The sequence below is a fragment of the Rhincodon typus genome, chromosome 14, assembly GCF_021869965.1.
Source record: "Rhincodon typus isolate 14 chromosome 14, sRhiTyp1.1, whole genome shotgun sequence".
In the NCBI taxonomy this organism is placed as follows: domain Eukaryota; kingdom Metazoa; phylum Chordata; class Chondrichthyes; order Orectolobiformes; family Rhincodontidae; genus Rhincodon; species Rhincodon typus.
Genome location: NC_063345.1, coordinates 32,460,730 through 32,482,726, shown reverse-complemented (window position 1 = coordinate 32,482,726; position 21,997 = coordinate 32,460,730). Strand labels below are relative to the sequence as shown.

The 21,997-nt window shown below is 40.1% G+C and overlaps 1 protein-coding gene across 1 annotated transcript in view; it reads right to left on the bottom strand.

The window, feature by feature from the left end:
- LOC109924223 (synaptotagmin-like protein 2) overlaps positions 1-21,997 on the bottom strand; it is a 100,648-nt gene that overhangs the window by 25,580 nt on the left and 53,071 nt on the right. The window contains exons 5-11 of the mRNA XM_048605308.1: positions 20,525-20,803; positions 15,889-16,140; positions 11,986-12,231; positions 9,694-11,346; positions 8,253-8,348; positions 4,593-4,640; positions 1,964-2,004 (exon numbers count right to left, since the gene is read on the bottom strand). Coding sequence (XP_048461265.1) covers positions 1,964-2,004; positions 4,593-4,640; positions 8,253-8,348; positions 9,694-11,346; positions 11,986-12,231; positions 15,889-16,140; positions 20,525-20,803 — 2,615 coding nt within the window. The remainder of the gene's footprint in view (positions 1-1,963; positions 2,005-4,592; positions 4,641-8,252; positions 8,349-9,693; positions 11,347-11,985; positions 12,232-15,888; positions 16,141-20,524; positions 20,804-21,997) is intronic.

The window sequence follows — 21,997 nt, the reverse complement described above, 5'->3', positions numbered from 1 at the left end:
TGCAAACTCCACACAGACAGTCACCCGAGATTGGAATCAAACCCGGGCCCCTGGCACTGTGAGGCAGTAGAGCTAACCACTGATCCATCATGCCACCTTGGGAATTGTATCACTGATAACAAGGTTTGAAAAGTTTTCCTTAATAATACCTTACATTCTTCTTCAAAAGTTGCATTCAATTCTGAGGCTTTTCATATCTTTGATTAAACTAATTTTCCAATTTGTTGTACAGTTCCAATGATGATCATTCTCCTTCTCAGGTTTGTTATCATGCCTCTTTGTATGCCTGAGGCTGATCAATACCAATGAAGTAACTTCTTGAATGCATGCTAGCATATGTGATGTTATTCCGATCTGAGAGGGCAGACAGGAAACAAATCCCTATCATCACAAATGCTGCTAATTTCATTGTCGGATTGTATTCTCTCAAAACTTAGCATTGCTTGGACAGGTGGTTAATTCTTGGGGCATAATTTTCAGGATTGCCCCGGAGTTTTTAGCAGGGTGGTTGAGGGAATTTAATCAGGCAGATGGCAAAGATTTTGTCTCCGGACAGTGGGTTACACTTTTGGAAAGAAATTTCCAGAATCTTTCAGGCTGGTCAGCTGTCGGGAACCTGTTTTGCATTCATTAGCATGCTATGAATACTCATTAACACCAGCTGATCAGAATTATGTTCATGGAGGCAAATTTTTTAGTTGAAAATGAAAAGCAATTGTGTCATGAACCTGATGTATATATATATAAGGTATGTATATATATATAAGGTATGTATATATATATAAGGTATGTACCTGGCAGGGTAGGCTTCTTTTCGAACCTCTGGTGTATAAAGCTTGAATCTGTTACTTTGCTCTTTCAGAAACATTTCATTATACAAATGCTTCCAGTGTTAGTGAAGACTCTGCATGTTAACCAACTCTTGAAAAGGCACAATCAAATGTAGTCAAGGCTCTTGCAATTAAAAGTTTCCAGTTTTAGGAGTGAATACGACTGGGTCCACTGGCCTGCCTAATGAAGGCATATTGGGGCACTGGAGGGATCCTGGGGAATTGAGACAACTGGGTTGTCAAGGTGAGAGTCAAAGTAAAAGAGGCTACAAGGACAATGAAAGGTGGGAGCTGGACAGTAAGGGTGGGATAAGTTGGTAATCGGGGGAGTAGTAAAATAGTATATAGGCCGATAGCAACCGGGGTGGGGGGGATTGAAGAAGGACAGAGTAGAAGCATTAGGAAAAGATGAAGCATTAACAATAATAAGGAGGAAAATATACTCAAAATGGAGAGGATAAAGGTGGAAGAGACAAAGAAAAGTTCATCATCTTTCTCAATGTATTTTCCCCAACTGAGATTTTGGAGAAAGCGCAGTGCAGAAGGAAAGGGGCAGTGTTCTGTTTGCGCATGTTTAAGGACAGAAGCTTTCAAAACTGAAACTGGTAAAACCTATTTCATGAATTTTCCCTTAAGGGAAACAGTCACATTAAAGATGAATATGGTGCAATGTCTACATTTAGTTACTTCCCAACAATGTCTGATCAGTTGTTAATCTTTCAAAAGAAGGGTAGTTAGGATGCACCAGTTGATGGGGGTTGGGGGTGTTGGGAACCTTGAAGGACTGTTGACAGGCCATGAGTTAGCCACATGGGAACAAATGAACTTTCCAAAGTGTAAGGACCGCATCGCGGGAATAATGAATGTCAAAAAGACTCATATTGTGTTATTTGCCTGGAAAGCTTCCGCACGGCATAGAGAGAACAAATATATTGGATATGACAGTATCAAGATAGGGGGAAACCAGTCACAGGATTTGGAAGATGTAAACACAGGTAATGGTAGGGCAGGCTTTCACTTAAAACTGGAGCAATCTATAAGAGGTCAAAGGATCAAAATGACTACGTCAAGATCTCATATGCAAAGCATACATCTCATTCCTGCTATTTCTTCACATAGCAGAATTTCCTTACCAGATGTGGAACCACTGAAAGCTGTAGCTGCCTTAGCATTGCTAAGACAAAGAACACAAAAAAGGAGAAGGGGGAGAAGAAGAGAAGATCAATGATGGCAAAATTGGAGACATGAGGTTGAGGGGGCCGCTGCTGTAGATGAACAAGCACAGCATGAACAGAGGAACCAGGGTCTTCAGTGCAATTGAGCAGATGACTGTGAAAGACTGCACAGAACATGTTGCAGATAACTGCCAGAGAGACCTGGAAAACTGCCACCTGCCTCTGGGAATGGGATTTGCAGGTACTTGGTGAGAGGAAGCCTTATGCCAGAGGCCCTGAAGATCACAGCCATCAGCTCTTTTCAAATACCAACTTGGGTCTAATATGGCAGCTCACATGTGCATTCATGAGTTCACAAATGCCCTTTACAGGAAAGCAATTCAGTTTGTCTAGTTCACATTGGCCCTGAATAGTCAAGCTGTTGAGCTAACAAGGTGCAGAGCTAGATGGACGCAGCAGGCCAAGCAGCATCAAAGGAGCAGGAAGGCTGACATTATGGGCCTAGACCCTTCTTCTGATTTCTGAAGAAGGGTCTAGGCCCGAGACGTCAGCCTTCCTGCTCCTCTGATGCTGCTTGGCCTGCTGTGTTCATCCAGCTCTACACCTTGTTATCTTAGAAATTCTTAAGTTGCATGTTATCACTCAATTCTCCAATAGAGACTGCACTGAGGACTATCGCACAATCCACACTGACTGAGATCCATGAGAATTTCAACTTTCCTGTTCCCACATAGCTTTAGAACCACCTTAAATGTGACTCCTTGTTCAATTCAGTATGAATTTAATAAAACTTATTGAACAACAGAACTGACTTTGAAAATAATGTTATTTTTTGTGGATAGCCTTTAAATGGTTAATTATCAGGCTTCTAAGCCAAAATTTAAGCAAGGCTTCAAGAATATTTTAGCTTCTACTTGAACTTCGTGTAAATCACAATTTTAGTTAATAAAAACACTTTAAAGTGATTTTATTTTGTTGCTTTTATTTTCTTGGTTGGTTGTCCAGGACAATCCTTTAATGTGATTGGCTATTTGTCTTTATAATGACAAATCCATGCTGTCAATGCCAGTAAAGAACATTGTAATCTGTTACATTACCAATGCATGGCAACAGAGGTGACATTCTCAACTACCATAACAAGGGCTGCATTATAATTAACACTGTCAAACTTTGGCCTTGCTTCTTGCATAATGGAATGCTCCAATTTAATGAGTTACTTGAAGTCATAAAACTCTCCTTTTAACAGCGCTGTGTGTGTACCTACAATAGATGGAATGTCATTATTCAAGAATGTGGTTCACTACCACCTTCTCAAGTGCATTTAGAGATGGACAACAAAAGCTGGTCTAGCCAACAATGTTCTCATCCCAGGAAAGAATGATAAATTAAATCAATTTAGTTTAGGTGATATGCACATTAAAGGTGTTGTTCTCATGAAAGAGACTATCTATGGATAGAAAACTTATACTGACATCAGGAACAAAGTTAGTGATGTCAAGACCATCATCAAAAATTTAGAAATAAATAAGGTCGAAATCAACTTCTCATAATGACTTTGTTCTTTCAGCCAAGGGAGTGAAACTAGAAATCTGATCAGCAGTAGACACTCCTAAATCAGAAACATTTTTAACATAGAAAAAACATCTCAACTTCAGATCAGAACCGTTTTAAACAATAGTCAGTATTTACGCTGGTCTGCATTCACAATGAAGTGAGCTGGGACCAACTGGAAACCACTCAAATTGAGACCTTTCTAGCCAATGCAAACACACATTGCCATTAATCTTGTAGTTCGGTAATATTGAACTTAACACTGCCAAATCAGGTTTCCAAGCCTGTAATAACTTGTGACATTAATACTTACTTCTTGTCTGCTGTCCATTGTGAGCAAAATACAAACAAACATATGAAGAGGTATTTAAAGAGAGACCCTATCATTTCATTGACTTTAGAAAGCCTCCAAGCTCTAGATGATTTCTTGATGCTGTCATAAAAACCGAATCAATGGGACATAGAATAATCAGCATAGAATGCTCATCCATGATCTTAAGCTAAAAAAGACTCGTTTTGGATGCTGGAGAAGGAAAAAGGTAAACTAGTTGATTTGAGCTTGATTTATTTTGGAAATTAAGCAAAACTTTTACATGTGCTTGCTGGTGGATTTGTAGGTGGGGGATGTTCCATAAAATTCCTCAAATGGTCTTCCCACCAGGCAATTATAGTGATTTTACAGTGGACGTGCATTTCCTAAGCTGGTCCACCTACCACTATCTTAAGTGGCCAATTATTGCGGTTCAACTTCATCAACAGCTTTCGTTCAACATAGGTGCCACCGTCAGATGATGGAAAGCCATCCTAAAAATCTTGTCCTAAGCATTTCTAAGTTTTATTTTACTGAATTTTTTGGACGATGTCATAAGAATGAAGGTTATGTTATGTACCTCACATATTATTTCCACATACAAGGAAAAACAGAGCCCAAAAGATTCAGAAATTATGCAGTTTCACTAATTTGGCCAAAGTTTGGATAAAGTTTTGAAAACAGAACATTGCTACGGGGGTAAAATTTTCAGGATCAATCCCTCACCATCTCTTTTTACTTCACTCTCATCCACTGAAGAAGTGATGGTTTCTCCTGTAAACAGAAAGCAAAGCTAAGTTCTTGTCGTTATAAAAAGAATGAACACATTCACAAACTGGATTAGTCCAGCCAATAGGCTCTTACTCCCATCTACTTATGAAGCACTGAGTGAGCAGGTTAAGAAGATAAAGCAAGATAATGTAAATGCTAAAATAATAATAGAAAATGCTGGAAATACTCAGAAGCTGAAAAATGAAGGCCAACATTCAACAAAATAACCTGTGACCAAAAGAACACATGGTAGAAAGAGTGCAGGAAATACAGCCACTTACCACCAAGTAAGTCATGTGTGGATTCTTCAGTACAGTCAAGTCAATCTATGGTCTTAGCTACCCCACTGAGAGCTAAGAGCAGAGTGGGACTCATAAAGGACCAAAAAGCAGTGAGTGCTGCTTAGATCCTTCCAGGATCTCCTCAACCAAGACTCAGTCATTGACATGTATGTCCTTGATCAGATTCCAAGCATGCTACCTGTCACCGACTCAACGCAACTCCAGCCTAGAATGAGATTAGAAAGGCCATCTGGCAGCTGGGAAACAACAAGGGCACCAGCACAAATGGATTTTTCTGCTAAAATCCTAAAATAAAGCCAAGAACCACTCTTGGCTTGTATAGATGACCTCATCTCCTTCAACTGGAAGGAGCACAGCATGCCAGGAGATTTCTGAGAGTTAAATTATGGCCGTCTTCAAGAAAGAAATAAGTTTGATCATGGTAGCTACAGAGGAGTATTCTTGATGCCCACTAGAGAGGTCATTGCAAAAATCCTCTTGAATCATCTCCTCCCAGTGACTGAAGAGCTCCTCTCAAAGTCAAAATGTGGATTCTGTCCATCAATAGGCAGACTGGATGGGTGGCATGCCCTGGGATCTTCACAACAAGTCAAATTTACCACCAATCTCTACCTGCAGCACAACAACTAGCAAGCCATGCATGATCTTCACCAACGGATCCACAACTGACCCTAAACATGTGCAAATCGGTGTCAAGCAAAGCTGGCTCCTTGCACCAGAGCTGTTTGTTATCTTCCTTGCCCAACAAGCTGTATCATCTCCATGAGGTTTCCTAGTCGGGTGGAGCTAATCTACAGGATAAGCGAGAAACTGTTCAATTCCGTCACCTCCAATCCAGACCAAGACCACCTTAATTACTGTCTTTGAGCTGCAGTATGCAGATAATGATTGTGTGTGGGCACGTGCAGAGGCCAAGCTCTAAACTAACGTGGATACATTCATAGAGTCATATGAGGGAATGAGTCTTCGGCTACGCTTCTGGAAGACAAAGGTCCGCTATCAGCCTGCTCCCACCGCACAACACTGTCTTCCAACCAACCTAGCCATTGGATAGCAGGAATTAATTCCCATACATTAGGAACCTCCTTTCAGTAAGGACAGACATCAATAATGAAATTTAACATCACCTCCAGCGTACCAGAATAGTCATTGACCATCTAAGAAACTGAGTGTTTGATGACAAATACAATGTCAAGCTCACGGTCTGCAAGGGAACAGTGTTACCTGCCCTGCTGTATACATTGCAGACACGGACAATGTATACAGACATTTCAAATCCCTCGAGAAATGTCACCAACAATGCTGCAGCAAAATCCTGCAAATACACTGACAGTAAAAGTGCTGCTATATCCACGTCCTCTCTCAGGCCAACATCCCCAATATTGAGGCTGCTGCATTGGTCAAGACACACATCCATATGTCCCTTCACATGACTTCCAAAACAAGCTCTCACTCTACTCTGAGCTTCATCACAGCAGTTACCAGGATGGCAGAGATAATAAATCATGGATGTTATTAAAGCCTCCAAGAAAAATGCAACATGCTCACTGGTTCATGGGAACCTACAACCCAAGACTACCCAAATTGGAGAAGAAGCATCACAAAGGTGTCAACTGTTTGGGGACTGTCTTGGACAGGGCCAGATAGAGGCCAAACACAAACATCGGAAGTAGTGTATTAAAACCTGAGCATCGCGCCCATCCACGTCAGTAAACACCACAGGCCCTCCTGTGGCAGGGCTGACAGATCCAGGCAATTTCATTACCCCAGCATCCACAAGATTGGAGTGGAAGAAAGCTATACTTGATCCTGCAGGAATGCCTAAGAAGAAGAGCAAATTAGGAAGATAAGCAAAATACTGTGGATGCTAAAACTTTGAAATATTTTTTAAAAATTGCTGGAAACACTCTGCAGCTCAGGGAGAACCAGCTAAGAAAGAAACAAGGAAATTTTGGATAAAGTTGGAAAATGAGGAGATGAAGGGAATGTAATGTTGATGAACTCATGTGCACTTACCGCACTGCAGACAGCACAAAAACTTTGTGTTGCCTACTAATTTCAGCGATGTGGATTGGTGAAGGATAGAATATTGAACATTGTATTAGTTTACTTGAAAGCTCTTATTTACAATTGCATGCCATGCACCTTCAACTAAAAATCCCACATTCAGTTTGCTCTATGTGGACAATTATATGCATGTCATATGTACAACTGAATTCATCATCTCCTCAAATGAGCCAATTCAGCCATTGGCTGATGAAAGAAAACAGAGGGAAAGGATCTCAAAAGTGAGATTAAGGTCACAGTTTATTAGGCAACAGAGATTCCTGTGCTCTTCTATGCTTCAGACAAATGAACAGCAGCAGCCTGAAGGCACTGGAGAAGTCACACCATTCATGTCTTCATAATATCTTCTGAAGTTGTTGGCAAGAAAGGTGGCTCACGAGCAGCTTCCTTTTCCAAGCTGACATGCCTCACCTTGAGGTACTAATCACTCAATATCAGCTCCATAAACTGTTTAAACACTGGACACCAGACTACCGAGGCAATTGTTTTATTCGAAGCGCAATCGCAGCAGGAGACTGCCAGGAGAAGAGTGGAAATGCTTCAGGAATATCCTCAAACCATCCATGAAGAGATCACCATCCCCATCAATTAATGAGAGACATGGGCTCACGACCCAGCAAAATGGTAAACATTAACTCAGGAAGGCTCCAAACAGAAGGAGAGACTTTGTTGGGAATGTGCAGAGATGAAATTGAAGCATTAGAGACAGCAAATAAGCCTCCAAACAACAGAAGAATTTGACCTTGCAAGAAACACCCATCTGCAGGTGATAGAGGCTGCAGATAGCTTGTTGGTCTTATCAGCCATCTCAAAACCCACTGAAACTGAGTGAAAATAAGTTATCCTCAATCCTGAGGGACTGCTAAAGAAATACATACATGAACAGGGGTTAGTTCCTAATTAACACACAGCATTGAATAGACTTACCACTGAGCAACACTGATTTGTAACTTGACATCAAGAAAACAGATTAGCTGCTCTTTCATTTCATTGTTGCTTATCAGATCTTAGCTGGCAAATTTATTGAGCATTAGTCTCCATAATAGTGACATGCATAAATTAAATCATTGGCTGTAAGATACTTTGGGACATCCTGTATATCTGAAGCTGATATATAAATGCAAATCACTTTGTTTCTGTAGCAGGAAGGAACACCTTTACCTCGTTTTAAAATATTTGTCACTCTACTGAAATGTGAAAATACCAAATATGAACTGTTAAATTTACAGGGAATGTCAGCACTTACTGTCTACTGTAGAGTTTAGGTTGTCCATACTCTTAGCATTATTCTTCTTAGCTCTGGCTAAAGCCTTCATTACAGGGGACAATCCATAAATGGGACCTGAATTAAAATTACAAGAAATTTTTCAAACAGTATTGGTCGCATTACTAAACAGCAGTAATGGCAGCAAAATACATCTAGATAGATGAGGCATGGATCTTCTAACTTTGAATCAAGGAAAGTCCTTTAGGTAAAGAAAATTTGAATCATTGGTGGAATCCTGTAAGGTAGGGACTCAATCTTAGTAGGAGCATGAAATAGGATTAAGCAATATGTTAAAACTATACTGATGTTTTTTCATTGCTGACTGCATTTTCTTGCTGCAATTCTAGTTACAAAGTACTTTTTGTTCTAAACATCTGAACATCATAGTCTTGTGTCGTAATGTGAACAGAAATTTAAATATTTGAAACAGGCATTTAGTCCAACAAACTTGACACCTTTTTTCTTTATTCAAGGCAGGAAAGGCCAACATTTGTTGTCTATTTCCAATTGCCCTTGAACTGAGTGGTTTGTCAGGCCATTTCAGACAGCAACTAAGAGATAACCACATTGCTGTGGGTCATGAGTCACAAGAGGGCCAGATCATGATGGTACATTTCCTTCCCTGAAAGACAATCATGATTTTTAAAACATGGAAGTTTTATAGTCACTGTTTAGTTAATTTAAAAAAAAATTATATTTAAATCTAAATTCCAGCAGCTGTGTTATGGGATTTGAACCTATGTCCCAGAGCATTACAATCCCCTGACGTGATGGACTTGATTTATTCCCACTTTAACAAAATCGTCAATCACTTCATTCTTTCTGTTGGTTCTTGAACTTGTTCATATTTCATAAATAAACGGCCTTCCACATTAATATTCCAGAACTATTGGCCTCTGTAAGTAAAAGTTCAAGTTTCCTTTACACTCTTAAATGTTCAATTTTTATAACTCACTTCTGCTGCTACTTGAATACCTAGCATGATGAGCCATTTGTATTTGGGAATATCTCAAACTTCAAGTAAAGGCACCTTAAGATTTCTCCTCTAAAGTAGAATACTTTTCTTAATCTCCGCTCCTAATTTTTATACTTAGAGACTTACCTATGTTGTTCAACCTGAAACTTCTTAAGTTTCAGGTAACTATTGAACAGAATTTCTTTATCATAGTATCTCAGCAGGTGAATGGGATCATTGCACAATACAGAATCAAATACGCAAAGTAAAGCAGCATTTAATTGAGGGGTGCAAGTGGAGTCAAACATGGATAGAATGAGAGCACAATTTTGTTAGCACTGATGGCAAGTTGGATAAATTAGTAAGAGTTAAATTTCAGCACTTTTTGCATTCAATAATCAAAAAAGGTAAATTACTGAATATGAAAACTCAAACCTGACTCCAAACTGTGAAAATCATCATTACCTTCCGAATCATCCATACGATGGACAACGTTTGAAGATTCCTCCTCCTGCGCACTGGAATTACTGTTTAGTGCATTGCCCATAAGGTCAGCTTCACTACCTTCTGTACTAGCAATAGTTATAGGTTTTCTAACAGTTACAGGTTTCAGATTAACTGAATAATGGAATTCATCTGTAGATGATGTTCTCACTTTAGCATCTCCTGAATGTGCCTTTGTGTCTAACCATGTTGATACTTCACTTACACTTCTTGGCAGCAAGTGTTTATTGTATTGCAGGATGGTTTGAGGTTCAACAGGATCACCTTCAGGTGACTTTTCCACCAGGGTTTCCGCTTGGCTCTTCAAAGGAATATTGGTGCAATCATTTTTTCCTGGAGCTACATCCTGTTCCAATGTGGGTAAATCAGACTGGGAAGACCGTAGAATGATTTCCTCATCCCTCTCCTTTGGACAAACTTGACCTTCTTCATCAAGTCTTATTGTATAATTGTCTGCTGGTGTCCTCAACTCTGATTTATAATCATTGTAAAGTAAAATTGGACTCTCATTGCAGACTTTATCATCATCCTTTCTCATTGTGAGCTCCTCTTTTGATGGTGTGTCATCTTTAGCTGATTCAAGTGCCATTTTCTTTATCTTCTCATACATCTCCTTTCTCTCGATCTCCTTTGCTGGAAGAATCTCCTTCTTTATAGGTTCCTCCACAATGCAATCAGCAGGAGTTTGACTGCTTTTCATGACTGACAAAGATTCATCCAAACTTGAGTGTTTGGAATGCATCAATGTTGTAGCTTTTCCATGTTCAATGGATTCCACTGCAATGGAGTCCTTTGTCTGATTGTCATCACTATGAGCTTGCGGAACATTAATTTTAGATACTTCATCAACCATGGAAGGAGTTGTATCTGCATGTTGATCCCACTTGGTCATCCATGCATCTGACTTTCCAATTTTGACAGTTGGTCTGGCTCTTGCAGCAGGAACAGGAGGTAACTTGCTAGTCCAAGTTAACGGAACAGCTTCTCCTTCCTCAGAGGAATGAGGTATTGATTGGTTCCCTTGAAGTTCTGATTTAGGATAGCTATTTGTAGAAGGAATTTCCTTGGTTACCAAAGCGGACTTGGACTCCGGCGTTGTGGATTGCTTTACTTCAGTAGGGCAGCTTTTGTAATCTGGTGATCTGAGTCTTCTAAATGGAATTTTGGAAACATTGCTTGGAAGTTCACTGTTTGCTTTATTGGATTCAATTCCTTTTTCCCAAAAGTGCCTCAGGCTTTTGAAACGGTTGGGGTCAGTAAGGGCTTCTTCTTCAAGGTGCCTATTACCTAAGGCATTTATAGTGAACACAGCACCTTGTTTATGGCCTTTCTCTCTCTCATCATCAGAAGAGGATGACTGATATTTAGCTATCCTGGAAGTAGGTTGAAAGGCAGCCTTTGCTTGGTCAGTCACCTCAGTAGTCCCATTCTGACCTGCCAACTGTCTACTCAATGGCTTCAGATCCTCAATAGGTATTTTTGGAGTTTCCCCTGCTGTCTCTAAAGCAATTTTCAGTCTTGGAATTCGAGATGTGGGTGACAGGTTCAATTTCTCAAGTGTATTGTAAGCTTGTTGGTCTTCATTAGTTTTGGCTGATGATAGTCCTTGTGGACCTACAGTTTATAAAATGCCATTCAGTTAGTAACCAACTCAAGCATTAGACGTAAAGTTACATTAAAGTGAACAGCAGATATTAAATCACTAAAACCTCCCACACTAAAAATGAAACATTTGTCCAGCAGTGAATGGGTACTGACTCTTTAGATCAATCATGATATATAGTTTAAAACCCATGTACTCTCAGAAATCTTTTCCCTGCCTAAAATCAATAGCAAGTTTCAACCATTATTTAGCTATCTCTGTGCAGTTTACTTAAAGATTGGATGGTGTGGCTTGTTTTTAAAAAACATGTGTGATTAGGTCAGATAAATGTCTAGTTGGTGACTCCCTTCAAATGTTTATGACAAATTTTAAACTACACCAAACCAATGACATGTTTATTTTTTGTGAACTAAAAGCATTAGACTATCTGCAAACAGCACCATTGAAAAGGAAGGAAGAGAATCACATCTTAATTGTTACGTTTTCACAACTAACTGATATGGTGTAATGCTGAAAATTATGTTAATGCTATTATTTTGAGAGAAAAATATTGTCAGATATTTCTCAGAAGAAGTCAATGCCTGTCTGAACTTCTTCCCTTTATTTGATAGGGTCAAAGGAAAAGAATAATTGTAAGCATTATAAATCACCTGACTCAGAGGCAAAGCCTTCAGGCTTCTTGGTTGTCACAGTTTCACTTTCTCTGGATGTTCTGTCCGATTTTGGAATCTGGGTAATGTTAGACGTATGCATTTTCCCTTTGTCACTGCTCTCTGGAATCTTGTAAGTGGGAGCCCCTTTATAGTGAGTGGCCAAGCTCTTCTTGGATTTTGGCACATCCAGGGCCTTTTCATTCATTGGTGATACTACTGCAGAGACTGTGATTAATCCCTGACCTGAAACGAAAGAAAAACAATACTTACTTAACAGGCAACTGTTTTCCGACATAACCTTCTCGTCACATAATGTACAATAAATTAGTTGTAATTTCACTTCCTGTACTGAAGTATACACAAATTGTCTGATTTAAAATGTTGAAAGTGCTGAATCCAGTTATTTATGAACTGAATTGAATTCAGAATGGAGAGGGACATTTTTCAACCCTAGCAATTGTTTAGCTAAACTCAGTTCCCAGTTTGCCAAGTGTCGCCAGCACGAAGCTGATCAGAACAAATGACAGATATTGACAGAACGTGGTATAGGAGTGGAAATAAGTCCAGGGTGGGGGGGGGAAAAAATCGACATCACACTAATATGTAATTTCTTTGGTAAAGAAGCAACGCAATATTCTCTGTACTTAACTCAACGAATAAACTTCCTATAGCTGAACAATTGGAGAAACTGAAGCCATCCCTCTTCTGCCTCAAAGCACTACAGAACGCTATGTTCAGTCACTGAACTCCCACCCTGGAATTTTATCTCTCAATGCCTCTGCCATCTTTCCATCTCCTTCGACCCTTTAAGGCCCACTTTGGCCAAGCCTTTGGTCACCCTTCTCATTTGTTCTTTGATTGGTGTCATGCCCATTTTCAACTGTGAAGCACCATGGAACATTAAGTGCCATATGAATTCAAGCCATGTTTATATTTTATCTAACCATTCTGAAAATGCTTCTTACAGTCTATTCCTTTGTATTGATTGCTTTTATTTTGTTGCTCACAGAAATTTTCTAGCAGCAAGAAAACTTTCAATTTGGAATCAATGGTAAATTGTGGTGCAAGGTTTATTTCCCAAGTAGTACAGTCAGATTTCTTGAGGATATTATTCTTTGCCCCATACGTGCCTATCAACAGCAGATAAAATGAACAAATTATGTCAGCAAAGGAAAATCAAACACAAGGACTCTTCCATTACAGCTATATTGTGTTTAACATTCATACCTCCTTCAGCCATATGCTTCTAACTCAACAGTGTCAATGACACAGCTGACTGCTTCTTTCACCGCACATGAGAAATATGCCAGGCTGGTTTTCCACTACCACTTCCTGACTTACCTAGGAAGTATCCCAATACATGTAATTTTAGCTCTAAAAGTGCAAAAGGGACACAGGTGAGTCTACCAACCCCAGAAGCACAGCCAAGGTACTTGCGGGTGAAATGGAAAGAAATGTAAGGATAGGATTTACATGCATTTGGAGAGGCAAGGATTTATTAGGGATACTCAGCATGGTTTTGTGCAATGGAAATTGTGTCTCACAGACTTGATTGAGTTTTTTAATGAAGTAACCAAAAAGATTGATTGATGAAGGCAGAGCGGCAGACGTTGTTTACTTAGACTTTAGTAAAGCCTTTGACAAGGTTACGCATGTTAGACTAATCAGTAAAGTTAGATCACATAGGATTCAGGGTGAGCTGGCTAACTGGGTATAAAATTGGCTTTATGGTAGGTGACAGAGGGTGGTGGTGGAGGGTTGTTTTTCACACTGGAGATCTGTGGTGTTCCACAGGGATAGGTACTGGTCCACTTTACTTTGTCATTTATATAAATGATTTGGATGAGAATATAGGAGGCATAGTTAGTAAATTTGCATACGACACCAAAATTGGTGGTAGAATGGACAGTGAAGAAGGTTATCTAAGGTTACAAAGAGATCTTGATCAATTGGGTCAATGGACTGAGAGTGGCAGGTTGAGTTTAATTTGGATAAATGTGAGGTATTGCATTTTGGTAGATCAAACAAGGACAGGACTTACACAATTAATGGTAGGGCCCTGGATAATGTTGCAGAACAGAAGGACCTAGGGGTTCAGGTATAAAATCCTTTGAAATTTGCATCACAGATAGAGAGTGTGGTTAAGAAGGAATTTAGCATGCTTGCCTTCATTGCTCAGAGCTTTGAGTATAGGAGTTGAACGTCATGTTGAGGTTGTACAGGATACTGATGAGGCCTCTTCTGGAGTACTGTGTGCAGTTCTGGTTGCCCTGTTACAGGAAGGATTTCATTAAACTGGACAGGGTTCAGAAAAGATTTACCAGGATGTTGCTGGGAATGGGGAGTTTGAGATATAAAAATAGACTGGAAAGACTGGGACTTATTTTACTGGAGCATAGGAGGTTGAGTGACGCTCTTATTGAGGTTTATAAAATCGTGACGGGCATAGTTGAGACGAATGATAAGGGTCTTTTCCCTAGTTTGGGGGAGTTCAAAACTAGGGAGGCATATTTTTAAGGCGAGAGGAGCAAGATTTAAAAGGACTTGAGGGCAACATTTTTACATAGAGATTGGCTCGTGTGTGGAATGAACTGCCAGAGAAAGTGGTGGATGCAGGTGCAGTTACAATGTTTAAAAGACATTTGGAAAAGTTCATGAATAGGAAAGGTTTGGAGGGATATGGGCAGGTGGGACTAGTTTAGTTTGGGAACACGGTTGGCATGGACTAGCTGGACTGAAGGGTCTGTTTCCCTGTTGTATGGCTCCATGACTTTCCGATTGTATAACTGCTGATCCCAACAATGACTAGACTGTATTAACATAAGGAGATGTCCAGAAGTGAGTGGAAGGAAGTGCAAGAGAGTTACATAAACGTCATAAATTTCAGTTGAAGTGATAGATTGGTTAAATCAACAGAAATGGTCTAATTCATTACACCAACTGTCATCTTCTGTACTAACGTTAAGTCAGGCTTCACATGTGTTCAGTCTCAGTAACTGCTCTGTTAGTTTCTTATCTATCACTATCATAGAATCCCTACTTTGGAAGCAGGCCATTCAGCCCTCTGAAGAGCATCCCACCCAAACCCATCCCCCTACACTATCCTATAACTTGCATCTCCCATGGCTAACCTCCTAATCCATACATCGCTGGACATTAGGGGCAATTTAGCATACCCAATCCACCGAACCTGCACATCTTTGGACTGTGGGAGGAAACCAGAGCATCGAGAGGAAACCCATGCAGACACAGGGAGAATGTGCAAATGCCACACAAATAGTTGCCCAAGGGTAGAACTGAACCCGGGTCCCTGGCACCGTGAGGCAACAGTGCTAACCACTGAGCCTCCTATTTAGGGTAATTTTAAACAACCTTGGTTTCTAACCATAATGTTGCTGAAATGTCCAGCTTGAACTATTGTTTAGTTAGATTACTGAAAGTTTGGAGAAGGAGACAGGAAGATCTTTTATTTCTTAAAAGATTGACATGTCTTGAATCATTACGTTGATGCTAAAGGGGATTGACAAAGTAGTCTAGACAGGATATTTCCAATCTAGAAATCATAGTTTTAGGATAAGGGGTAGCATATTTAAAACAGAGATCAGGAAAAATAACTTCATTCAAAAGGTTGTGAATTTATGGAATTCAATACTCGAGAGTAAGGTGGATGCTGGAATATGGAGTAAATTTATGGAGGAGATAGACTGATTTTTAATTAGTAATGGGTTGAAGGATTACAAGGAGCAGCCAGGAAAGTGGAGTTGAGGCCAAGATGAGATCAGTCATGTTTGTTTTGAATGGTGGAGCAGAATGGAGGGGCTGAATGGCCTTCTCCTGCTCCTAGTTCTTGTGTTCTGTTCCCATTATGTACATGTTGGCTCATTTCAAAACCACACTCACCATTCAAGTTACTGTGCTCAGGCTCTTCTGCAGCCTTCCATGTTTCCCCTGTAAATTCTAAATGACTTTGCTCTCTTGGAGTCTGACTGTTACCCTCAGGTGAAGCAGTTCTTTGGTCCCTAATCTCAGATGCCTGGTTTGCTTGCTTTGCATCATAGGAGCTGCCTGCATCATTATCTTGTTTCATTGTATCTGGAGATTCCTCACCAATAGGAGACTTGGTGCTAAAACCTGCAGGAATCCTTTGTGAACCTGTAAAAGAGAACATGTTTGACACATGAGAGATAGGAGCAGGGGTGGGTCATTTCTTCCCTCAAACTTGCCCCCTATTCAACAACATTCATAGTTGAACTGTCCCAACCTCAACTCTTCTTTCATATCAGCACAGCATAGCCATCAACTCCCTGATATTTCAATAATCTACATATCGCCACTTTAAATACTTTCAATGACATAGGAGCCACAACTCTCTGGGGTATAGATTTTTTTTGTTCAATCCAACTAGCGGAGGTGTTTCTTCAATTAGTATCTGCTTCATAACATGGCCACACCATTACAAAATCAGACAGATATTAAGATCATATTTGGTGAATGGTCCATTTTCAATATGGGAATGTCAGGTCAGAATTCAGCTCCTTTTGGAATATATAGAAACTCTATTCATAGATTTTGTTTTATCATATTCACCATTGAGAAGTAGTAGCAAAGTAACCTAGGCTGGCCACTGAATATTGAAGGATAGCTGACATTTCAGTAGGAGAGGAAGAAAGCAAAAGGTAGTGGGTAGCTTTGTCAATAATAAGGAAATAGTCTTGACCTGGAAGATAACAATGTCAAATTGATTTGGGTGGAGATAAACAACTGCAAGGGAAAGTCATGAGGTGGGAGTAGCATATTGGTCCCCTAACAGTAGGTACTGTGTAAGGCAAGAATATAAATCAAGAAATAATGTGGCATAGAAGAAGGGATAAGCAATAATACTGGAACCAACCAGAGAACAGGCTTTTTTTTTAAGTGGACATTGTGCAATCATCAGCAAACATCTCTCCTTCTGATGTTATGATGGAGGGGTGGGCATTGATGTGGGATGTCACTGGGTAGGCCAGCATTTATTACCCATCCTTAATTGCCCAGAGGGCAGTTAAGGGTCAACACATTGCTGTGGGTCTGGAGTCACATGTAGTCCAGACCAGATAAGGATAGCAGTTTCCTTCCCCAAAGAACATTAGTGAATCAGGTGGGTTTTTCCGACACGGTGATCATTAGACTCTTAATCCCAGATTCTTTCTTATTTAATTCAAGTTCCACTATCTGCCATGGCAGGATTCGAACCTGGGTCCCCAGAATATTATCTAGGTCTCTGGATTAAATCAGGCGATAATATCACTTGGCCGTCACCTCCCCCTTGATATTTAGACATGGTAATGTGTAATTTTTTTACTCGTTTGTGGAATGCGTGCATTGTTGACTGGGTCATTTATTGCCATCCCTATGGTCTCAAGAAGGTGGTGTTAAGCTGCTGTCTTAATCTGCTGCAGTGCATTTGCTATGAATATACCCACAATGCCATTAGGGTTGGAGTTCCAGGATTTTAACTGGTGATAGCGAAGGAATGACAATACATTTCCAAATCTGAATGGTAAGTGGCTCAGAGGTTAACTTACATATGATAGTGTCGCTATGCCTCTGCTACCCTTGTCCTTGTGGATGGAAATGGTCATGGGTGTGGAAGGTGCTGTGCAAGGATCTTTGGTGAGTTGAGATAACAAGGTGTAGAGTTGGATCATCAGAGGAGCAGGAAGGCTGACGTTTCGGGCCTAGACCCTTCTTCAGAATCTAGACCCGAAACGTCAGCCTTCCTGCTCCTCTGATGCTGCTTGGCCTGCTGCGTTCATCCAGCTCTACACCTTCTTATCTCAGATTCTCCAGTATCTGCAGTTCCTACTATCCTTGGTGAGTTGGACACGTAGATGGTACACATTGCTGTGACGAATTATCAATGGTGGATGGAGTGAATCTTTGTGGGAATAACGTTGACCAAGCACACTGTTTTGACCTGGATGGTGCCAAGCTTCTCAATTATTGTTGACGCTGCACTCATCCAGGCAAGTTAGGAGTATTTCATCACATTTCCGACTTGTGCCTTGCAGATGGTGCAGTTTGAGGAGATGAAGTACTTGCTGCAGGATTCCTAGTCTCTGATCTTTTCTTGTAGCTGCAGTAGTTTTTTGACTGCCAGTTCAGCTTCTAGTCAATGGTAAACCTGCGATGTTAATGGTGAGGGATTCAGCAATGGTAATGCCATTGAATGTTAAGGAATGATGATTAGATTCTCTCAGGTTGGAGATGCTCATTGTCTTGGTTCTTTAATGGTGCAAATGTGACTTACTAGTTGTCAGCCCAAGCCTGCATATTGTCCAGGTCTTACTGTGTTTGAACCTGGACTGCTGCAGTACATGAGGAGTTGTGAATGGTGTTGAACATTGTGCAATCATCAGCAAACATCCCCGCTTCTGACTTATGATGCCAAACAGCAATCACTCTCACCTCACATCTGGAACTCAGCTCTTTGTCCATGTTTGAGACGAAGGCATAATGAGGTCAGGAGCTGCATGGCCCTGCTGGAACTCAGACTGATTATCATTAGCTGCGATTGGCTGACCGGGCTTCAAATATCTCCTGGCCGCTCCTCACTGTTGATTGCCATTTGATTTCCACACCACACACCCCCTCACCGCACCCTGACCCCCACCCCAGCCTTACTGTCCCCTGAATTGTGGCACCTTTACCACTGTCAAGCAGCCAGTTTGGGGTGGAATGGGAGTGAAATAATAATTAGGTCCTCTGAATAACTGAAACAGTGAGTCTTTGTTCCCAGGATTTCAAGGGCTTGCACACTCCACCCTTCCCCCCAGCCCGCAAACATGAACCCCTTCCCACAACTCTTAGTGTCTAACTGTTTAAATAATGAAGAGTAGCTTGGACATATTTAGTAAGTGATCTTGCACATGCACTTGATTTATTCATGCATCTGAGCTCAATGACTCCACACTAGATTTCTGTTTATTTAAAGGGAATGAAATGGAAGAAATAATTCTCTGGTTATAAAAAGGCCTTTTTTCCCCTCAAAAAGGGAAAAAAGATAGTCAGCCCATCTTTGTCTTAGTATGTGATAATGTCTACATGAATTATTTGTAGCAAGTGTTGAATTTGTGCTGTATCAAGCTGATAGATAGAGGGAAACTTAGATTTTACAATAAGATTTAAAAAGAAGCCACCTCTTCAGAAAATCCAAAATGGGGGATAAAGGTCCTATGTTTGAAACAGGCAATGTTGCTGTTTGCAGTTTGCCTCCTCAGACACGTAATTTGTTTTTGCAAACTGCTGGTTAAAATATAGAAACATTAGAAGACAGTATAATTTTAGAATGTTTGCCTTGTGGAAGCCACCAGAAGGAAAGCATTTCCAAGTTCTTCTCCCATTGTTTGATAAGTTGAGAAAGCTTTATTTAGTTTTGCTTTCAAGCATTTTCTGAGGTCAAGCAAAGCGCATTTCACCTTACTGAAACAGATTCTAGTATTCCTACAGTTTTTTGATGATTATATAGAATTCCACAAGAAATTCTTGGTTGGTGGTAGTAGTTTGATATTTATGTGGCTTTTAAGTCATTTTGAGAGCTGGGCTGCAATGTTGAAAAATTTAAGGTGCATCTTCTAGCCAGCTTGCCTCTGCACCCAGAGTCCTCATTCACCCCACCACAGCTTGGGAAGTGCACTACAAACCACAAACCCGTGTTAGTCAGAAAGTCAAACATCTAAGGCAAAGTAACGTATCAGTCAGGTGTACGCCTTGGAAGCTGTGATGATGCAGTTTGGGATTTCCAGAGTCCACGCGAAAATCAAGGCCAATGAATAAGGTTGTAAGTACAGATACTGAGGACTTTATTTAAAAATCTTATTCCAAAATTTAATAGAAAGATACCCACCAACCCAATTCAAACCAGTTCATTTCCTCATTATTACCAAATTACATTTTGGCATTCTCCCTAAGTTGAACTGGTTTCTTCTCCTCTTTCAAGCCCCACTTAGGCCCACTACCCTCTCATTGTTCCATCTCTCTTTCTTGTCCTTCAAAATACTTGTTCTCCAACAGCTCACAGCTTCTTCCCGAATCTCAGTCAAAGATCTCATCCTTCATTTACTTTGACTTATAAAATTTTAAATGTTATCTGCATACATACTGGTTTTTAGTTGAGTCACATTATCATTTTCATAGTCTAAAACTGATCAGTAATTCAGTCTTATGTGTGGAATGTCACATGTCAACGAATGGCCGCAACTCAAATCATTTGAACTTCATTGACATAAATCAATGTTGCTCAATAAAAATGTTCCAGGATGAGTAGATGCCTGGTTTTAATGCAATATAGTGATGTAAGAAAAGAAGTGCACCTTTATAACTCACACAAATCATCAGGTACGTTTCAAGCACTATATACCTACATTTCTATAGCAGTTAAGTTAATTACTTCAAATTGCTAAACAATTCATTTGTTCTCAACTTCAAAATAATCAGCAGTTTTCATTGTTGTTTAGACATTAAGGAACATCTCAATACTTCCCAATTACCAACTTACCATGTACATGATCCTGATCAAAGGTAAGGTCATTTGGTGTTCTTGACTCCTCAGTTCTGCTCAAATCTCCCGGGGTACCAATAGAATTTATTCTTCTTGGAATTCGAGAAACACTGGAAGTATGTCTCATCTGAAGTTCAGTCAATATGTCAGAGCCCATGGGATTCTGATAGGTTTCTGGATAGTGACTATCTACACTCTTGGCTCGTTTCTGCCACTCCACAGTTGGCTCAGATACTGGAGTGGATACTCTAGGTCCTGCATGATCTTTTTGCTGCCCTGCAACATACAACAATTAAGAAAACTTAGGAGCTCTCTTAGAATTAAAGATTTATACCATGTATCAGGAGATCTCACAGTGGTCAAAAATAGAGCATGCTCCGATTAGTACAAAAGTTACTCACTTAGTTCATCTGCATTATAAGACGTTCTCCATATTGGTCACTGTAGACAACATTCAGTTGAGGAGGAACAGAGAAACATAATAGGCCTTGAAGACTTTTCAAAATTCAACAGATCTTGCTGTTCTGTACCTCAACTGATTTCACAACCTTTGATCCCCATTGCTTGATATTCTAACCTAACAAAATTCAATTGCTCCATTATCATCATCTTTTTCCTTTGGTCTTATCATATGGGAGAAATTACAGGGGAAAAATGAAAGAAAACCAAAATACACATGAAACACTCCATCTGAGTGTCACTACATTAACATATTATCATTCTCTCCCTGAAACAGTCACTTGATCTAATTTTGTAGCTGCCTTAATCTGTCAGATATGGTAGATTCAATCATAGAGTCACACAGCATGGTAACAGGCCCTTTGGTCCAACTAGTCCATGCTGACCATAACCCCAAACTAAACCAGTCCCACTTGCCTGCATTTGGCCCATATCCCTCCAAACCTTTTCTATTCATGTATTTACCCAAATGTCTTTTAAATGTTGTTCATTCCACATACGATCCACTCTCTGTGTGAAAAAGCCGCCCCTCGTGTCCTTTTTAAAATTTTCTCCTCTCACCCTAATAATAAGCCCCCTAGTTTTCAACTCCCTCATCCTAGGGAAAAGACACCTGCTGTTCACCTTATCTATGTCCCTCATGATTTTAGAAACTTCTTTAAGGTCCCCCTCAACCTCCTACACTCCAATGAAAATAGTCACAGCCCATCCAGCCTATAGCCCTAAGGAAATGCTATTAACACAGAGCCAAGCAACCCTATACTAGGCTACATGTCTATTTTAACAGAGGTTTCAAATCGGCCATTTGTGTTTTGCTTTGAAGAAAAAGCAAATAAAGTCCAGAACAGAAGATAAATATTTTCCCTTAATGAGGAAAGGAGGAGAAATCACCAAGGCATTTTCAGCTACTCTTACATATTGTGTACTCTTAAAATGGTATTAGCACAAGTTCAGGAGTAGCTGAGACAACAAGGTGCAGGGCTGGATGAACACAGCAGGCCAAGCAGCATC